Raw genomic sequence first — 18,011 nt, forward strand, 5'->3', positions numbered from 1 at the left:
TCTACACCAAACGTAGTACAAGTGTTATCCAACTTATGCCAGGCCAAGCCAATCCAAGACAGTCCCAGAATTTAGTCCAATCCATGACAATCCGCCTTACCAAACGAACCCTTAAGGTTTCAAAAATTACAAGAACACTTTTGAGGTTTCAAATTCTTTTTACAAAATCCCTTTCCATTGATTATTTGTCCAAAAATTGATGATTTTATAATATAGAAAAACTTATACAAATGAGAAAATTAACCCCAATAAATGTATGTGCAATCTAATCTCAAAGGTAACTTTGTTAATTTGGATTATATAAAATTATCTATCTTTGGATGAGAAATCAATAAAAATGAATTTTGAGAAAACAATTTAAACCTCAAACTATGTTTGTGAACCTCAAAGGGTTTTGTGAAAAAACTAAAAACCTGCATCTTGTTGTAAAGTTTTTGTGTGGAGCCCACTAACTATTCATTTGGAGACTTTGGGTAGAGTTTGTCGACAACTTTTTCTTACTAGAGTTGCACCAATCTGCCTATAAATAGGCAACCTGCAAAGTGAAAGAAATGAGAAGACAGAAGAGAAGAAAGAGTGAGGAAAGAAAGAACGGAAGAAAGAAAGAGAAAGAGTGGGAGTCAGAGAGAAGAGAAAGAGTGGAGTCTATCTGAGGAGAAATCCTGTCAGTGTAAACACTACAAAGAGAAATATAATCCCACTCCCAATATTACAGTGGTACTTCTCATCAACTGATTATTCTAGTTTTATAACACGTTATCAGCACGAGAAGCTCTCAGGTGAAGGTTTTTATCCCCACATTTATTTTATTTATAGTATGGAGTAGGTTTATTACCCATACGGCAATATTTATTTAAAAGGGTGGCGCGGGTTTATCGTCCATGCCTTTACTTTTATTTAAAAGTATGGAGCAGAATTAGTGCCCATACAAGCACATTTACTCTTACTTAAAGTATGATGTGGAATTAACCCTCATACTTTATGAATTTACTTTACTGTACATTTACTTTTATTAAAAGTATGATGTGGAATTAACCCTCATACTTTATGAATTTACTTTACTGTACATTTACTTTTATTAAAAGTATGATGTGGAATTAACCCTCATACTTTATGAATTTATTTTATTGTACATTTACTTTTATTAAAAGTATGATGTGGAATTAGCCCTCATACTTTATGAATTTACTTTACTGTACATTTACTTTTATTAAAGGTATGATGTGGAATTAGCCCTCATACTTTATGAATTTACTTTACTGTACATTTACTTTTATTAAAGGTATGATGTGGAATTAACCCTCATACTTTATGAATTTACTTTACTGTACATTTACTTTTATTAAAAGTATGATGTGGAATTAACCCTCATACTTTATATTTCCTTTTATTTAAAGTATGGTGCGGAATTAACGTCCATACAGCAAACAATTTACTTTATAAATTTACTTTACCGCACATTTAATTTTATTTAAGGTATGGTGCGGGTTTATCGTCCATACCAGCAAATTCATAGCACTTTATTTTTATCATCAATTAATATACCTGAATAATGAGGGCCTGAAATCCCTATTAATAAGTGGCTTAATGTCCCAGATCTCGAGCCTAAAGTTTCGGATGGCAAATTTGGCAAAACTAGAGTTTGCTGCCTTGGACCTTTCCGGGGACAACTATTTATCATGGGTCCTGGATGCCAAAATTCATCTACGAGCCAATGGCCTCGGACAAACAATTGTAGATGAGAATGATGCTTCGCCTGAAGAGAATGCGAAGGCCATGATCTTTCTTCGCCGCCACATCCATGAAGCGCTGAAGAGCGAATATGTGGTGGTTGATGAACCGTTGGTTCTATGGAAAGCTCTAGGTGAAAGATACGATCACCAGAGGATGGTGACTCTCCCAAGAGCCAGATACGAATGGACTCACTTGAGATTTCAAGATTACAAGTCAGTGTCCGAGTATAACTCTGCTATGCACAGAATTACCTCATTAATGAGGCTATGTGGGGAAGATATATCTGAGGAGGATATGCTCGAAAAAACTCTGAGCACTTTTCATGCTTCAAATGTCCTCCTTCAGCAGCAATACAGACATAGCGGTTTCAAGAAGTACTCGGAACTTGTATCCTGCCTATTGTTAGCTGAGCAGAATAATGAGCTCTTATTAAAGAATCACCAATCTCGCCCAACAGGCTCAGCACCACTTCCTGAAATAAATGCTGCATCTCAGGAAGTGAATGCCACTTCATCTCGTGGTAGTATCCACAAACGTGGGCGAGGGGGCAAGCGTGGCCGCTGGCAAGGAAGCAGAAAAGATCGTGGTGCTCGTTCAGAGGGTTTTGGTCCAAGAAGCGGTCCATCCACGAATGGCAAAAATACATCCCGTAATAAGGGAAAGGCACAGATGAGCCATGTGCCTAGAAATGTTGAAAGCACTTGTCACAGATGTGGTGCAAAGGGACACTGGGTGCGCGCATGTCGTACGCCCAAGCATTTGGCGGATCTCTATCAAGCTTCACTTAAGAACAGGAAAGTGGAGATAAATTTTATTGATCATGCTCCACCAGCCACAGATGGCTCATCAGAAATATCGCGTCAGCTAAACAAGACGCATCTGGATGTTTCTGACTTTGTTACTGAAAAAGGGAATGAAGCTTCTGAGTCCGAATTAGATTAAATTCCTTAATGTACTATTTGTATTAGATGAAGTGTTGTTTAATTTTTCATCCAATAAAAGTGGTAATGTTTTCTTCTTTATTGATTACAGTGTGTGTGTGCTTATTTGAAGGCATGGATGTAAATTATGGATGCCCTCAAAACAAAGGTTATGGCAAAGATATTTGTCTCGCAGATAGCGCGACTACTCATACGATCCTTCAAGATCGGAAGTATTTCTCAAAATTAATGCTTACAAAAGCAAAGGTAACAGCCATATCAGGTCCTGCAGATCTGATTGAAGGCTCAGGGATAGCCCAAATTATGTTACCAAATGGAACAATACTGTCCATTCCAGATGCTTTGTATTCATCTAACTCCAGAAGGAATCTGTTGAGTTTCAAAGATATACGTTTGAATGGCTACCATGTTGAAACAAAGAAAGAGAAAAACATGGAATATCTTTGCATTACCTCCAGTGATACCCAAAAGCGTATACTGGAGAGGCTTTGTGCGCTCTCATCAGGGTTGTATTATACAACCATACGGACAATTGAGGCACATAGTGTCATGGACCAAGAGTCCATTGACTCAAATGCTTTTAAGCTTTGGCATGACAGGTTGGGTCATCCTGGATCCACCATGATGCGTAGAATCATCATCAACTCTAAAGGACATCCCTTGTTGACTAAACACATTATGTTATCAAGTGACATCTTTTGCCAAGCTTGTTCACAAGGGAAGTTGGTGATCAGAACATCACAACCGAAGGTTGATGTTGAGTCTCCATCATTTTTGCAGAGAATTCAAGGGGACATTTGTGGACCTATTCATCCCCCATGTGGACCATTTCGGTACTTTATGGTCTTGGTGGACGCATCTACTCGATGGTCACATGTTTGTCTTTTGTCTACTCGGAATATGGCATTTGCTAGACTTTTAGCTCAGATAATTAAATTACGAGCCCAATTCCCAGATTATCCCATTAAGTCAATCAGACTCGATAATACTGGTGAATTTACATCTCAAACTTTTGATGACTACTGCATGTCACTAGGCATTGACATTGAACACCCTGTTCCCCATGTGCATACTCAAAATGGCTTGGCAGAAGCTTTAATTAAGCGCCTTCAGTTGATAGCACGCACTTTGCTAATGAAAACAAAGTTGCCAGTTTCTGCTTGGGGATATGCCATTTTACATGCAGCATCACTTGTGCGATTGAGGCCCGTCGCCAACAATCAATATTCTCCAATACAACTCGTATTGGGGAATCAACCAAACATTTCACATTTGAGAATTTTTGGGTGTGCGGTATATGTGCCCATTGCACCACCGCAACGTACTAAGATGGGCCCTCAACGCAGATTGGGAATTTATGTTGGTTTTGAGTCACCATCTATCATCAGATATCTGGAACCCCTGACGGGTGATATTTTTACCGCACGGTTTGCGGATTGCCATTTTGATGAGACAATCTTCCCATCATTAGGTGGAGAAAAATCTGTGTCTAAAGAACAAGGCAAACTCATTCCTGAAAAACGACATGAATTATCATGGAATGTATCCACATTGTCTCATCTCGATCCTCATACTGTTCAATGCGAAAACGAAGTGAGAAGGATCGTTCACCTCCAAAGTATTGCAAATCAGATGCCAGATGCATTTAATGATGCAGCAAAGGTGACGAAATCTCATATCCCAGCTGCAAATGCACCCGCACGGATTGATGTCCATAATGGACAAGGCAATGTGCCAGCAAATAGTTCATCTGTTGCACGCCTGAAGCATGGCAGACCACTAGGCTCAAAGGATTCAGTTCCTCGAAAGAGGAAGTTGATGGACAAAATGAATCCAAATGAAATAAATAGAGAGCCCACAATTCATAATTCAAATGCCCCCAAAAAGGGACAGGTACTTCCTGAAAAGGAAAACGTCGTTGGTGAGACAAGTGCCCCTGGAGTGGCAACTGTACCTGAAAGTCAAGAAATCTCCATAAATTATGCGTCTACTGATGAATTGTGGAGTAGAAATGAGATGATCATCGATGATATATTTGCATTCTCAGTGGCTGCTGAGATCATAAAAGATGATGATATTGAGCCATGCTCTATTAATGAATGTACACAGAGGCAAGATTGGCCCAAGTGGAAAGATGCAATCCAGGCAGAATTAAATTCTTTGGAAAAAAGGAATGTTTTTGGACATATTATTCCAACTCCACCCAATGTGAACCCTGTAGGTTACAAGTGGGTATTTACAAGAAAGCGCAATGAGAAAAATGAGATCTCAAGGTATAAAGCGCGACTCGTTGCGCAAGGTTTTTCACAAAGGCCTGGAATTGATTATGTGGAGACGTACTCTGCAGTAATGGACACAATTACATTCCGTTACTTAATAAGTTTGGCGGTTTCGGAAAAACTTGAAATGAGACTCATGGATGTCATTACTGCATATCTGTATGGAGAATTGGATACATATATATACATGAAAGTTCCAGAAGGATTCAAGCTGCCTGAAGTAGCCAGAAATAAACCACGGGGCATGTTCTCAGTTAAATTGAGAAGATCATTATATGGGCTAAAACAATCTGGACGAATGTGGTACAATCGTCTCAGTAAGTATTTACTGAAGGAAGGATACACAAATGATCCTATTTGCCCATGTGTGTTTATTAAGAAATCAGAGTCTGGATTTGCGATAGTGGCAGTATATGTCGACGACATGAACCTGATTGGAACTTCTGAAGAGCTTCAAAAGACTGCTGATTATCTCAAACGTGAATTTGAGATGAAAGACCTTGGAAAGACAAAATATTGTCTTGGCTTGCAGATTGAGCATAGCGCTAATGGAATTTTGGTGCATCAATCAAATTATACTGAAAAGGTATTGAAACGGTTTGGCATGGATAAAGCCCATCCACTTAGCACTCCAATGGTCGTTCGGTCGCTTGACACTAAGAAAGACCCATATCGTCCAAAAGGGGATGATGAAATGGTCCTTGGTCCAGAAGTACCATATCTTAGTGCAATAGGTGCTTTATTGTACCTGGCACAATGTACCAGACCAGACATATCATTTTCAGTAAATCTGTTAGCAAGGTACAGTTCTGCTCCAACAAAGCGACATTGGACCGGCATCAAACATGTTCTACGATACCTTCGTGGGACAACAGACATGGGCTTATTCTATTCCAGTAAATCGACCAGCTCCCAGAGTATTGTTGGTTATGCAGATGCAGGATATCTCTCTGATCCACATCAAGGACGATCACAGACTGGGTATGTATTTACATGCGGAGGAACTGCAATCTCATGGCGCTCAACGAAACAAACACTAGTGGCCACATCTTCCAATCACTCAGAAATACTTGCCCTCCATGAAGCCAGTCGTGAATGTGTTTGGCTAAGGTCGGTGATCCATCACATCCGAAGCACGTGTGCCCTACCCTCAACAACAGACACTCCAACAATCCTGAATGAGGACAATGCAGCTTGCATTGCTCAGATCACAGGAGGGTATATCAAGGGTGACAGGACTAAGCACATATCACCAAAGTTTTTCTATACACACGAGCTCCAGAAGATTCAAGAAATCAAAGTCAGACAAATCCGCTCAAGCGATAACCTGGCAGATCTCTTCACTAAATCATTGCCGAAATGTACATTCCAAAAATTAGTGCATGGCATCGGATTACGACAACTCTGCAAGAAATCAAGTTGGAGCATGCAAAATTAGGGGGAGCATTCAAGAGTCCTCTAACACAGGACATATGCGCGTTGTACTCTTTTTCCTTCGACTAAGGTTTTTTTTCCCACCGGGTTTTTCCTAGCAAGGTTTTAACGAGGCAACATGAGCGCATTACCCTTATGTCCCAAATAAAGTTGTACTCTTTTTCCTTCGCTTAGGTTTTTTCCCACTGGGTTTTTCCAAGCAAGGTTTTAATGAGGCAACCAATCTAGGGACATGTGGTCTCCAAGGGGGAGTGTTGTAAAGTTTTTGTGTGGAGCCCACTAACTATTCATTTGGAGACTTTGGGTAGAGTTTGTCGGCAACTTTTTCTTACTAGAGTTGCACCAATCTGCCTATAAATAGGCAACCTGCAAAGTGAAAGAAATGAGAAGACAGAAGAGAAGAAAGAGTGAGGAAAGAAAGAACGGAAGAAAGAAAGAGAAAGAGTGGGAGTCAGAGAGAAGAGAAAGAGTGGAGTCTATCTGAGGAGAAATCCTGTCAGTGTAAACACTACAAAGAGAAATATAATCTCACTCCCAATATTACAGTGGTACTTCTCATCAACTGATTATTCTAGTTTTATAACACATCTCCAAAATATCCGACTTCCGCATGTTTGATAAGTTCGTAGGACAAATTATAAATACCAGAACTTAAAGGGTCACAATTCTGACCAAAAGAAAAAAAAGGGTCACAACTACAGTCAAAATAAAAGAAGAAATTGCAGGTCTGCACTGCACATAGACAGAGGGTTTAAGCCGAGGTTTTGGCTCCTTGTCGTCTTCAACCTCTGTTGAACTGCTCCTTGCTCCGAAACGACGACGTTAAGCTGTTGAAGTCCAGAATAAACTATTCAAGTGAGCTCTCAAATTTCTCTCTCTCTATCAGTATGTTTTATTCAATCACTGCTATTGCTCTGTAGTTAGTTGATGAAAATCAAACCCAGAAAATGACCTAATTGAGCTCCCAATCCCAAAATGCATCGCCGCCTTTCCATTTTCACCCACAAACTTCTCAAAAATTCTAATTCTATCCTCAACACCACCACCAAGCACACCACCACCTTCTTCCTCTGCTCCCATTTCAACCCCTCAAATCCTAGGGCCGGTGGGTTCGCCTTTTTTCGCTTTCTTTCATACTCTCCGGTGAGCCGGCGGCCACCTGATCCTGAAGACCCCTCCAACTTGATCAAAGAAGATGGGGTTTCGGTTATATCCCAAATGTGGATTGAGAATTTTCGAGAACCTGATAGGATTGCGACCAATTTGTCCTCTTATCTTCGGCGGTTGGAGTTGTGGGTATTGGCGTACCAGAAGGTTTGTGCTGATGAGATGGGTGCGTATATGCCCCGCAGTGCAATACAGAGGGCAGCTCTTGAGGACTTGTTAGCACTTCGTAATGCTGTTCTTGACAGTAGGTTTAGGTGGGGGGCTAGACTAGAATTCTATATAAAATCACCCAAGGATAAGACCGATTACCAGTCGTTGTCAAAGAGGAAAATTAAGGCCATCTTGACGACCACACAGCCAACCCCATTTCAAGATAGGTTAGTTCAGGAAGTGCTGCTTATGATTTTGGAGCCGATATATGAGTCCCGGTTCTCGCAAAAGTCATTTGCGTTTAGGCCTGGGAGAACCGCACATACTGCATTGAGGGTGATTAGGAGGAGTTTCGCAGGGTACTTGTGGTATATAAAGGGCGATTTGAGTACCATCTTGGATGGGACAAAGGTGGGGTTGGTGATAAATGCTTTGATCAGGGATGTGAGGGATAAGAAGGTGATTGATTTGTTGAAGGCGGCCTTGGTTACACCAGTGATCACGACTAAGGATGATGGGGTGGAGAAGAAGAAAAAGAAGAGGAAATATCAGAAGAAGAGGGTGTTGGCAGAGGATGAACCCAAGCCAGACCCATATTGGTTGGAGACCTTTTTTGGGTTTGCACCTGAGGAGGCAGAGAAGCTTCCTTCTTGGGGTCATTGTGGGATACTTAGTCCCCTTTTGGCTAATGTTTGTCTAGATGAGTTGGACCGCTGGATGGAGGGGAAGATCAAGGCATTTTATCATCCGTCAAAGAGTGATGTCATATGGAATAGCCCGGAAGGTGAAGCAGAACAGGGAAATACGTCTTGGCCTGAATTTGTGCCAACAAGCGGCCCAGATAAGACCAGAAAGATGGATTACATACGATATGGTGGTCATATTTTGATTGGTGTCCGAGGACCTCGAGCAGATGCCGCTACATTGAGAAAACAGTTGATTGAGTTTTGTGATCAGAAGTACATGCTCAAGCTTGATAATGAGAGCCTCCCTATAGAACACATAACAAAGGGTATAATGTTTCTAGATCATGTGTTGTGTCGCAGAGTTGTGTACCCAACGCTTCGTTACACTGCTACTGGTGGGAAAATCATTAGTGAGAAGGGTGTTGGCACTCTTTTGTCAGTTACAGCAAGCTTGAAACAGTGCATCAAGCAATTTAGGAAGTTGAGCTTTCTGAAGGGGGATAGGGATCCAGACCCACAGCCTTGTTTCAGAATGTTTCATGCCACCCAAGCTCATACTAATGCACAAATGAACAAGTTTCTGTCCACAATGGTTGAGTGGTATAAGTATGCAGATAATCGGAAAAAAATTGTTAACTTTTGCTCTTACATATTAAGGGGTTCACTTGCAAAGCTCTATGCAGCAAAATACAAGCTCCGTTCGCGTGCAAAGGTGTACAAGATAGGTTCTAGGAATTTGAGTCGTCCTTTGAAGGAGAAGAAGGGGCAGTCATCTGAGTACCATAATTTGTTGAGGATGGGTCTTGTTGAGTCAATTGATGGGCTTCAGTATACCAGGATGTCTCTTGTACCTGAGACTGATTACAGCCCTTTCCCAAATAACTGGAGACCTGATCATGAGAAGGCATTGCTCGAATATATAAGGCTTGATGATCCAAGAACTATAGAGGAGCAGCGTAGTTGCATCATGGATCAAGGTCTTGTTTCACCTCAGGATTACATTTCAATGCTTGTTTGGAACTACAAAAGGAATGCTGTCATGATGGATCAACTTTCCTTGGTCAGTAGTGGTAGCAGCATTAATACCGAAAGAGATCAACTATTGTTGCTGGGGTCGAACCAGGATAAACTTGAACACAGGACTAAAGAAGAAGAGGAAAATGGCGAACGGTTTATTGTATCACAAATGTAAAAATTTTACTGGCACAGTATTTTGCTGAAGTTATTCATTTGGCACGTCATTATGATGGCTTTTTACTGGCACACATGCGGGCAAGTTATAGAAATGTTAGCTGTATGTTGTCAACAAGGCAATGATATTTGGTTAGTTATATTCTTTCTGATCTATTTTGCTTTTGTGGACAGCAAATTTTTTTTAATTATAAAAAAATTTTCAATTTTCAATTTTCAATAAGCTGTTGGACAAGCATGTTTCATATCTTACAGTATTTTCCAATGTTGGAGTTGTAGTTGTTTGCATAATGGACCAACAATCCACCGACCCAAAAAAAGAAGGACCTACAATCCTCACCTTGTTGTTAAGAAACGAAAGAGATAAAGTACAGCTACGAGCACCTTTTGAAACTGGAAGTACCCTGCTTGAATTTTTTTTTTTAAATATAATTACAAATCACCATTAATTGTAAAAATCTAGATTCCCATTTTCTTTTGTTAGTGTTTTCATTTATAATCCTTTTGAGAACCAAATGAAATTGTCTTTTAAAGTTGTATTGCCTATAAAAAATTGCCAATTTGTTTTATAGTTGTATATGCATAATGTTGATGTTGTCAAGGAGCAAACTAGTTTAGGGTAATTCCAAAATCTGGCAAAATCTTGTTATTTTGTCCAGGAAGTTATGAGATATTTTTTTAATGACCTTTTGATTTCATGCAACAGCGCGCAATCTTGTTTATACATCCCCTCTCACATGCTGAGTCACAGGCAGCGCCTTGGTAAGTGAAAGCACAGACGAGCCACATGCAGTTATTAGGAGTTTCAAACTTTTTATAGACATTTAATCTGACTGGCGTCCACAGCAAAGGATGTTCTGCTTTGGGGCTCATCTATTGTTTGGTGGAAACCTAAATAAAGAAAAGGTTTTTAGATTTCTGTGCTTTGTTCCATTTTATCTTATCTTAAGAGACCTCTGGCTGAGGTTTTCTTTTTTGGGTTCAATTTCTGGTTTGTTAGGTGACATCTGAATTTGTATAAAAACACTTAGCACGTTGCAGGATTGTATGTTCAGCAATCTTTTGGGGGTGAATATGTAGAAAGGTAGCATTTATATAATTTTTGTGAGTGATAGTTAGAGGGGCTGTTAGTCCAAAGCTGTAAGTTATTGCTCAGATAATGTTGGTGTCATTGTATCTCCATGTACAGCTTAATCATGAAAAATAACGCTACCATTACTGTTTTTGAAATCTGTTTTCTGATTGTGCTATGCCCGAAATTGGCTTAACAATTCCAGGCCCCTTTTCAGCTTATCCAAGTAATGTTATTTTACTGATGTTTTGCTGGCCAAAGGTTATATGTTTCTCTGATCATCATAGTTTATCTTATCTTTGTTTGCACAAGAATTGTTCTCTTTGTCTTCACAATTCTTGGATTTCATTTCATCACTTGTCATTACTGAATTAATGATCTCTGCCCTGGTTACTGGAGTAGCTTTTATTACCAGACCAATTGGTAAAGAGATGTGCTTACTTGTGGCCCATGACTGTGGGTGCTGCCAATGCTATAGACTAAGTGTCGATGTCAGGGGCCTCTCTGTCTCTGTTTACTTGATCATTTTAGGAATTTCAGGGTTTGCTCAAATAATATTACTTGCTGGATTGTTTCCTTGTTTATGGCACACAAGTATTTGAGCTAGATTATCCTTTCATTATTTAGTTAAATACTCACTCAAGTTGAAGTTTGATTCCTAACTGTCCTAGTCCAGATAGATAATGCCCTCTTTCTGCAATTGCTTTGGAGTTCACTGATTGTGATTAGGAATTGCAGTCTTTCCAATCCCACCATGCCTGCAATGGTTTGAGATAAAGACTGAAACTCTACTCACCCATTGTAGGCATGGTGAGATCGGAAAGACTGCCCTTAACTTTTATAAAATGATCTTAGAGTAAACTAGCATTTTGATGTATTTCTGAAGAATATCATAATTATACAAAAAAATTATGATTTGATCACTTCGCAAACTTGTGGTGTTGGGGAACTAGATTCACTTCTCGGAGGTATTTGGTTTGCGTGAAAATGATCCATCAAGGGAAACATTTATCATCCTTTTTTTTTCTTTCTGTGCACAAGTATGTATCAATGTGGAATTGGAACAGTGGATGGTGTTGTCTTGTGATGCCTTGTACTTGGGTACTTGGGAAGTCACATGGATGCCATGCCACTGATCAAGCCATCTACTACTTTACAGGACAATTACAACATGGGAGCTTGACATTTGAAAGGAAACTGCATTGAAGCTTCGCAGCACATAGGCCCTACTGGTCATGACCTTTCAGACTAGTCTTTTTCATGTCAAAAGATTTGTCATGTGGCCATGTTAGTTTGCTGAATGATGAATGGTTAGATTCACAAATCTTGAAGGGAAAAGAAAAGTTACAGTTGATTTTGCAGAGAAATGTTGCTGTTAATTGGGTCTCTAGGGTCATATCACAGAGTTACAAATTCTGTTCTTTTGGCACATTCTCCCTGTCCCTGTTATATTGACAGGGAAAGTGGATCATATTTTTCTTCAGCTGCAAGCAATCATATACGCAAAGAAAATTCAAATAATTGCAGAGCAGCAGCTCTTATTCAACAAGGAACATTGATAATCAACACAAAGACTAATTAAGTTGCAGAGCATCCTGTCAAGAATGTAGACCCTAAGTACTTAAGCATGTGGCTTATGCATAGTGCAATATCACATAATTGAAAAAGATTGTAATTCTCATTTTTCAATGGAGACACTTCACCTTCCTTCTCCTTAAACCCTTCTTCACATGTAGTTGGTGCTTCCATAACTGCACTCACCCAGATATTTGCCGTGTCGTAATCCTCCCTCAGAAATGCTCCAACAGCATCCCTCAGTGTTGTGATCGCATCCGAATATAGCTGCAAGCAGTCCTTCAAGCAAACCAGAGCAAAAGGATCGAAACTTTTGTTACTCGAGAACTTCTCTATGGTGGACAGTGTGTTGGTTGCATTTTGTAGTGCTAGCTCCATTGCTATCAATGCTAGTCCTTGAAGATTAGTCACATGGCTGACAGGCACGGCTTGGAGAGAGGTTGCGCAAACCTTGTAGCTAATGACGTCAAATTCATCTGTGCATTTTTTGCAGGTTTGGTCGATTATATCAACAGCTGTTGCAGCAATGGTGGAGAATTTTGAATGAGGAATTACAAGGAAAAACAAGCAGCAGCAGTTTAAAAAGAAAGAAATGTGATACATTTTTTTTCCCTTTGGTTTTCTTGCTGGTAGATGGCAAGTGAGATAGGGTATGGTTCTAAATATGAATTCTGCTATGCAAGGGGATTTTTAGAGGAAGCTTCCTAGAATGTAACATATATTGCCGCCTTCTTCTTTTTTTTTCTTGTGCTAAATTTTTCTGTACTATGGTTTGAGAAAAAATACATGTTACGCAAGCATAAATCCGGGATGAGCCCAAATAAGGTGGTTTCTTTTTATCTTTTATTTTTTATTTTTTATAATTGGGCTGACAAATTTGGTCATCGCTACTTTGAATAAAAACTGAAACACCACCCCACCCCACCCCACCCCCCCAAATAACGTTGTAATTTAAATCAATTTGGAGACAAAGTGATTCACTATCGCTTATAGGAATGGTATGCAATAATTTTACATGAAAAATTGAATCCCTCTTCTTCAATATCGCTTATATATATATATGAAAAAATGCATTGAATATGATATTGTGAAGAGTCCGAGAAATTCAAGTGTACAAAAACATGAAAGACAATACATATCTTCACTACAAAGATGCATCAACATACGACTCCTTAATTTCTTCATTTCATCCCTATTTCTAAAGACAATCATTTGATATCACTCAGTAATTATACCCTTTTCTAACTATAATCAGATAACTGCAGGCCAACAATCACCTATATCTCTGGACCAAAACGATTAGAATCTGAAATGAAGAAATATTCATACAATTCTAGGAACATCTAAGGTGTGCAACAGAGTTCATGCGCAGGTTTAACCTTAAATTTGAGTAGCCCTTCAACTATATACATCTGCTTAAAGCTCAGAAAGGCGATTCCGAGTTGTCACAGATAACACCTATCATACAAGTAAACAAAGAAGAAAGTACAAACCACTTAGTATGCTGAACGTTACAAGTTCATCAATTAGCTTTTGGAAAGCAATATGAAGTCTTCATAAAATGTTTCTCAAGCTTCATCCAAAACCCCGTTACATTTTTTCTCATCAACAGCCAAGACAGAGCACTGCAAATGTCAAAATCCTAATTTGTACTGTAAAATAAATTTAGCAATCAAAAAGCAATACTTTTACAAGAAGCCCAAAAGAATTGAAAGATGTATTTATACAATCTAGATACTGGAGTAAATTTAAATGCAAAACTAAGCTAATGAATGAAAAAGTTGGAGTTTGCAGTATCAATCCTTACAAAAGATATTCTGGCTGGCAAAGACAGGCTGAAAAATAATGAACAAGCTAATCTTTTAAGTCCTCGATCCATGACCAACGCCTACTGCACATACAACCTAATCCACCAGCTCCATTCTCAGCACAGAGTCACCACACATCCCTTCAACTCTTAAAGGCCTTTCTAAAACTCAGCGTCTTCTTGTAAGAGAACTATTGTGCATGTCAAGCAACCTTTCAAGGGATACAAGAGACCAGCTTTCCTCTGTTTGGGCATATACCTTTTGATTTAGAGAGTCAACTATTATGCTTACATTACCAAAGCCATATATCTGGTGACCATTATGCATCCGCCCGGGTTTAGGCCTAAATAGCAGACCATGCTGCTGTGCATGGGCTTCGATAACATCTTTCAAGCTCATCTCATTACCAATGCCATCCATGTGAGCAGTGCCACCCAAGTTTGCTTGTGCTGCTGCTGCTTTCTGTTGTGCCTCAAATTGCCTTTGCTCAAGCACCCTAAGGTAGCTAATATTCTCCTTTAAACCAGGTTGGATCACCTCCATACCCTCAACAGCCCGATTCATCATGTCAAGACCACAATTAAGCTGATATCGGATACTTTCATTTGCATGAAGCTCCTCAGGAATGAGTTCCTTCCAACCTTTATACCAATTCAAAACCTCTTCAAAATTAGGCTTCGAACATAACCAGTGATACAAAACCTGTAGCCACTTGGTGAAGAAAAACTTCTCCATCATATCTACCATTAGATGAATTGGAATAGCAGAAGCCCAACTCATCACCCAATTAAACTGATCAAGTCTCTGATTGGCAGGGTTCACTTGGAAGTCTTGTAGGACAAGCTGCAACTTGGGTACTATAAATCTATGCATGAGCTGTTCCCAACTGGCTGAATCAAACACCTTCTTCCACGGCGAGAGTATGGCATAGGCAGAGGCATCACTGGGGTCCCATGCACCGAGAACATTACTCAACTTGAAGCGTATTGTGTGATACAACTCCTCCAGCTTGTGTCCCAAGAGTGGTAGCCATGGATGCACCCACACATGGATGGGAACAGTGTCACGGTGAGGTTCCCACAAATCAACTGCGTCCTTCAATTTGGGAAAGACTACCATATCCAATATGGCATGAAGGACGGAAGAGGGTATCAATTTCTCCCAATACTCCAAAAAGCGAAGCATGGGTTCAGGGTCCTTGGCTTGCCATGTATTGATGCCAGCAATCCTCACTGCGGGTACCACAACCTCGGAAACCAACTGGGTATAAGGCGACATTGTATTATCAAAGATATCAAGGTACTGTTCTCTCTCCCCCTCTCCATGAAGCAAATGCTTCCATGAGGATACCACATTCAATCCATGCGAGGGGTTCCTAAGAGGATCCCAACCTTGAAACATCCTGATAAACAGAGGCAGAGCAAAAGAACATGCAATGCACGACAAGTTACATATTTTATAGTCATCAGCGTATCTCTTCTGCAGGTCACCAAAGCCCTTTGCCAGTGACTCCAGCGTCAATGTTCCCATGACATTCTCTTCTCCCAATCGGTCTAACACACTCATAATATCCTCCAAGCTATCTAAGTGTTGCTTCTGTCTGGCCACCTCCGTTGCCAGCCTCTCTTTCTCCTGGTTCAAGCTGATCGCCGTGTCCCTCTCATTCCTCAGATCCTTATCAATCTTCTGGATATCGAGCTCAGCTAAGTCCAGAATCAACCTCAAGTTATGCTGTAGCTCAGGCATGGGAACATCCTCCTCCCTGGCTTTCTCTTCAGCATTCAAATTCTCCAAATTGGTCAAGACTCGAACCTGGGGTCCACGCATATCAACTACCTTGTGCACAAAGACCTCAGTACTCTCTTCCTGCTTCTTGGCTAACAACTCCTTGGCAGAGACATACTGATCCTTGTTAGCCCTGTTGGCCACGGCCTTTTTCCAAGAAAGCCTCTTTTTGGTGGTGTTGGTGGCACTGGCAGTGGACAAAGGCTTGTTCGGCTTTTCAGCTTCCAATTCTTGCAAGCTAGACCGCTTGATTTCAGTCTCTTTGTAATCATTAAAACCCATACCCATATTTTTTGGCCTCAACTTAGCTTCAACAGGAGCGAGAATCCCTTGCTCATTCTTGCCAAGTCCACCTCCTTTGTAGCCCATGTTCTTAAGCATCTTCATCCCAATGCCCTTGGTGTGTTTCTCGAAGGCCCCCAGGCCCCCATCCCCGTCGCCCCCCCTTGCTCCTCCTAGTCCAAACTGAGATTCCTCAGAATCTCTACGACTTCGAGATTGACTAGTAGTCTGCTTGAGCAATTTGAGCTTTTCCCTCTCCTTCTGTCTCCTCTCTGCTCCCTCCTTTATTTTCTTCCCAAACGCCGTTGGTAGAAAATTGTTGTCGTTTTCCTCATCCTCCTCCTCTCCCCCAGTGGGATCTAAATTCGAATTATTCAAACCCAAACCGGAATTCAAATTATTAAAACCCAAACCTGAACCCGTAGCGGCACCAAAGCCAAGGCCACTAGTTCCAACGCCGCTAGCACCGAGGTCATCATTTTGCTGCTTTAAATTTGTGTCCATCTCCTGGTTGGGCAAGACGGTGCCGGTGGAGACAAAATTGACGGGCTTGGTGAGGTCGACCTTTTGGTCTTTCCTGCGCTTTCTGGAGCCCTCATTGTCTTCATCATCGTCAGAATCAGCAGAGAATATGCCATAGAGTACATCGTCTTTGGTCTGGATGCGCTTATCCTTGCGCTTGCGATAATAGAACTCGCCGCCAATCCATTGACTGTCCTCATAATCCTTCTCCATGCCAAACCTTTCCATTTCCTGATAATCATCCATCAGGCTACCCTAAACAAACAAAACAAACAAAGGGGAAAACAAGATATTGTAAGAGAGCAACAATTACCCGCCCAACACACACACACACACACACATATTAACAAAAAAATCATGAAACTCTGAATTTTTGCCATATCTTAGTGCTTAGAATTCCTGCACAAATTGATATGTGAAGGATTTCAAAAACACTTCAAGCATGCTAATGCAAATATGTCTAATATGATACAAGAGCTGTAAGATGCAACTCAGCCCCATGAGACCGAAAACATATGCAGATATACAAACAATATAAACTACTAACCATATGCAAATATGTCTCCATTGAATCCATTCCACTTTCTAGAAAAAAACGAAAGATGAAAACTGTAAGATGCAATTCAAATTGTCCTTATGCACAAAGCTACATAATAAATGACTAATAAATGCATGTCTCTAATATATTTAGTTTATAGTATGATTGACAGTCAGAGTACTAAAACAATGCCATATAACAATGGAGCTGATGCACATATGATTGAAATTCATATGTGCAGATGTGCCATCATTTACTGAACCTTCACATGCAGCTGATGCAAGTACAGAGGAGATCACGAGCCAAATCACCAAACATTGAGCAAACAACCTTTTAGAATAATATTCTGTCTCAACACCAGACAAAGGTCCCCAAGAGACGAGCAAACACAACCAGAAACTTCTAACAAAACCCTTGAAGAAGATATGGTATGGTCGTATAAATTTCTAAGTAACCAAAGCTACCCATGATGTAAATCCCCTAAATTAACAGAGCAGAATAAAAATAAATGTTATCATGAGCAATTCAGTGACTATGGAAACTACCCAATATAGAAAACCAACAGCAACAACAATTGATAGTTAAAACCCTAGAAATTAAAGAGAGAGGGAAGAACGAAATTGGAAAAAGAAAAATATATATATTTTAAAAAAAAATGCCCTCTTACCTGATTCTTGTGGCTTCTCAGGAATCTGCTTCAATTGATCCAACAAGAAAAAAAAAATTAATGAAGAATGGAAGACGAGGAGAAGAGTGAGCTCTGTGAAGAGATGGCGCGGGAAGTGGAATGGAGAGCGTGAAAGAAAACATATTGGGGTATTTTCGGAAGTTTGTAAATTTCATTGAA

The 18,011-nt window shown here is 40.1% G+C and overlaps 3 protein-coding genes across 4 annotated transcripts; 1 reads left to right on the forward strand and 2 right to left on the reverse strand.

Moving 5' to 3' along the window:
• LOC18776457 (uncharacterized mitochondrial protein ymf11) lies at positions 7,082–10,954 on the forward strand. The gene is made up of 2 exons (XM_007208860.2): positions 7,082–9,714; positions 10,289–10,954. Exon 1 carries the CDS (start codon positions 7,364–7,366, stop codon positions 9,581–9,583), a length of 2,220 nt encoding a protein of 739 aa, XP_007208922.1. The 5' UTR covers positions 7,082–7,363; the 3' UTR covers positions 9,584–9,714; positions 10,289–10,954.
• Positions 12,154–13,178, reverse strand: LOC18775798 (putative invertase inhibitor). Its single transcript, XM_007208708.2, has one exon. The coding sequence runs from the start codon at positions 12,830–12,832 to the stop codon at positions 12,233–12,235; it is 600 nt and encodes a 199-aa protein (XP_007208770.1). The 5' UTR covers positions 12,833–13,178; the 3' UTR covers positions 12,154–12,232.
• On the reverse strand, positions 13,672–17,967 carry LOC18775654 (septin and tuftelin-interacting protein 1 homolog 1). 2 transcript variants are annotated; one of them, XM_007211032.2, is made up of 2 exons: positions 17,832–17,967; positions 13,672–16,876 (listed from the first exon to the last, which is right to left on the reverse strand). In XM_007211032.2, exon 2 carries the CDS (start codon positions 16,870–16,872, stop codon positions 14,206–14,208), a length of 2,667 nt encoding a protein of 888 aa, XP_007211094.1. In that variant the 5' UTR covers positions 16,873–16,876; positions 17,832–17,967; the 3' UTR covers positions 13,672–14,205. The 2 variants fall into 2 exon arrangements, with proteins under 2 accessions (XP_007211094.1, XP_020419566.1); XM_020563977.1 differs by having other exon boundaries at positions 13,672–16,881; positions 17,832–17,966.

The sequence above is a fragment of the Prunus persica genome, chromosome G5 (genome assembly GCF_000346465.2).
Source record: "Prunus persica cultivar Lovell chromosome G5, Prunus_persica_NCBIv2, whole genome shotgun sequence".
In the NCBI taxonomy this organism is placed as follows: Eukaryota; Viridiplantae; Streptophyta; class Magnoliopsida; order Rosales; family Rosaceae; genus Prunus; species Prunus persica.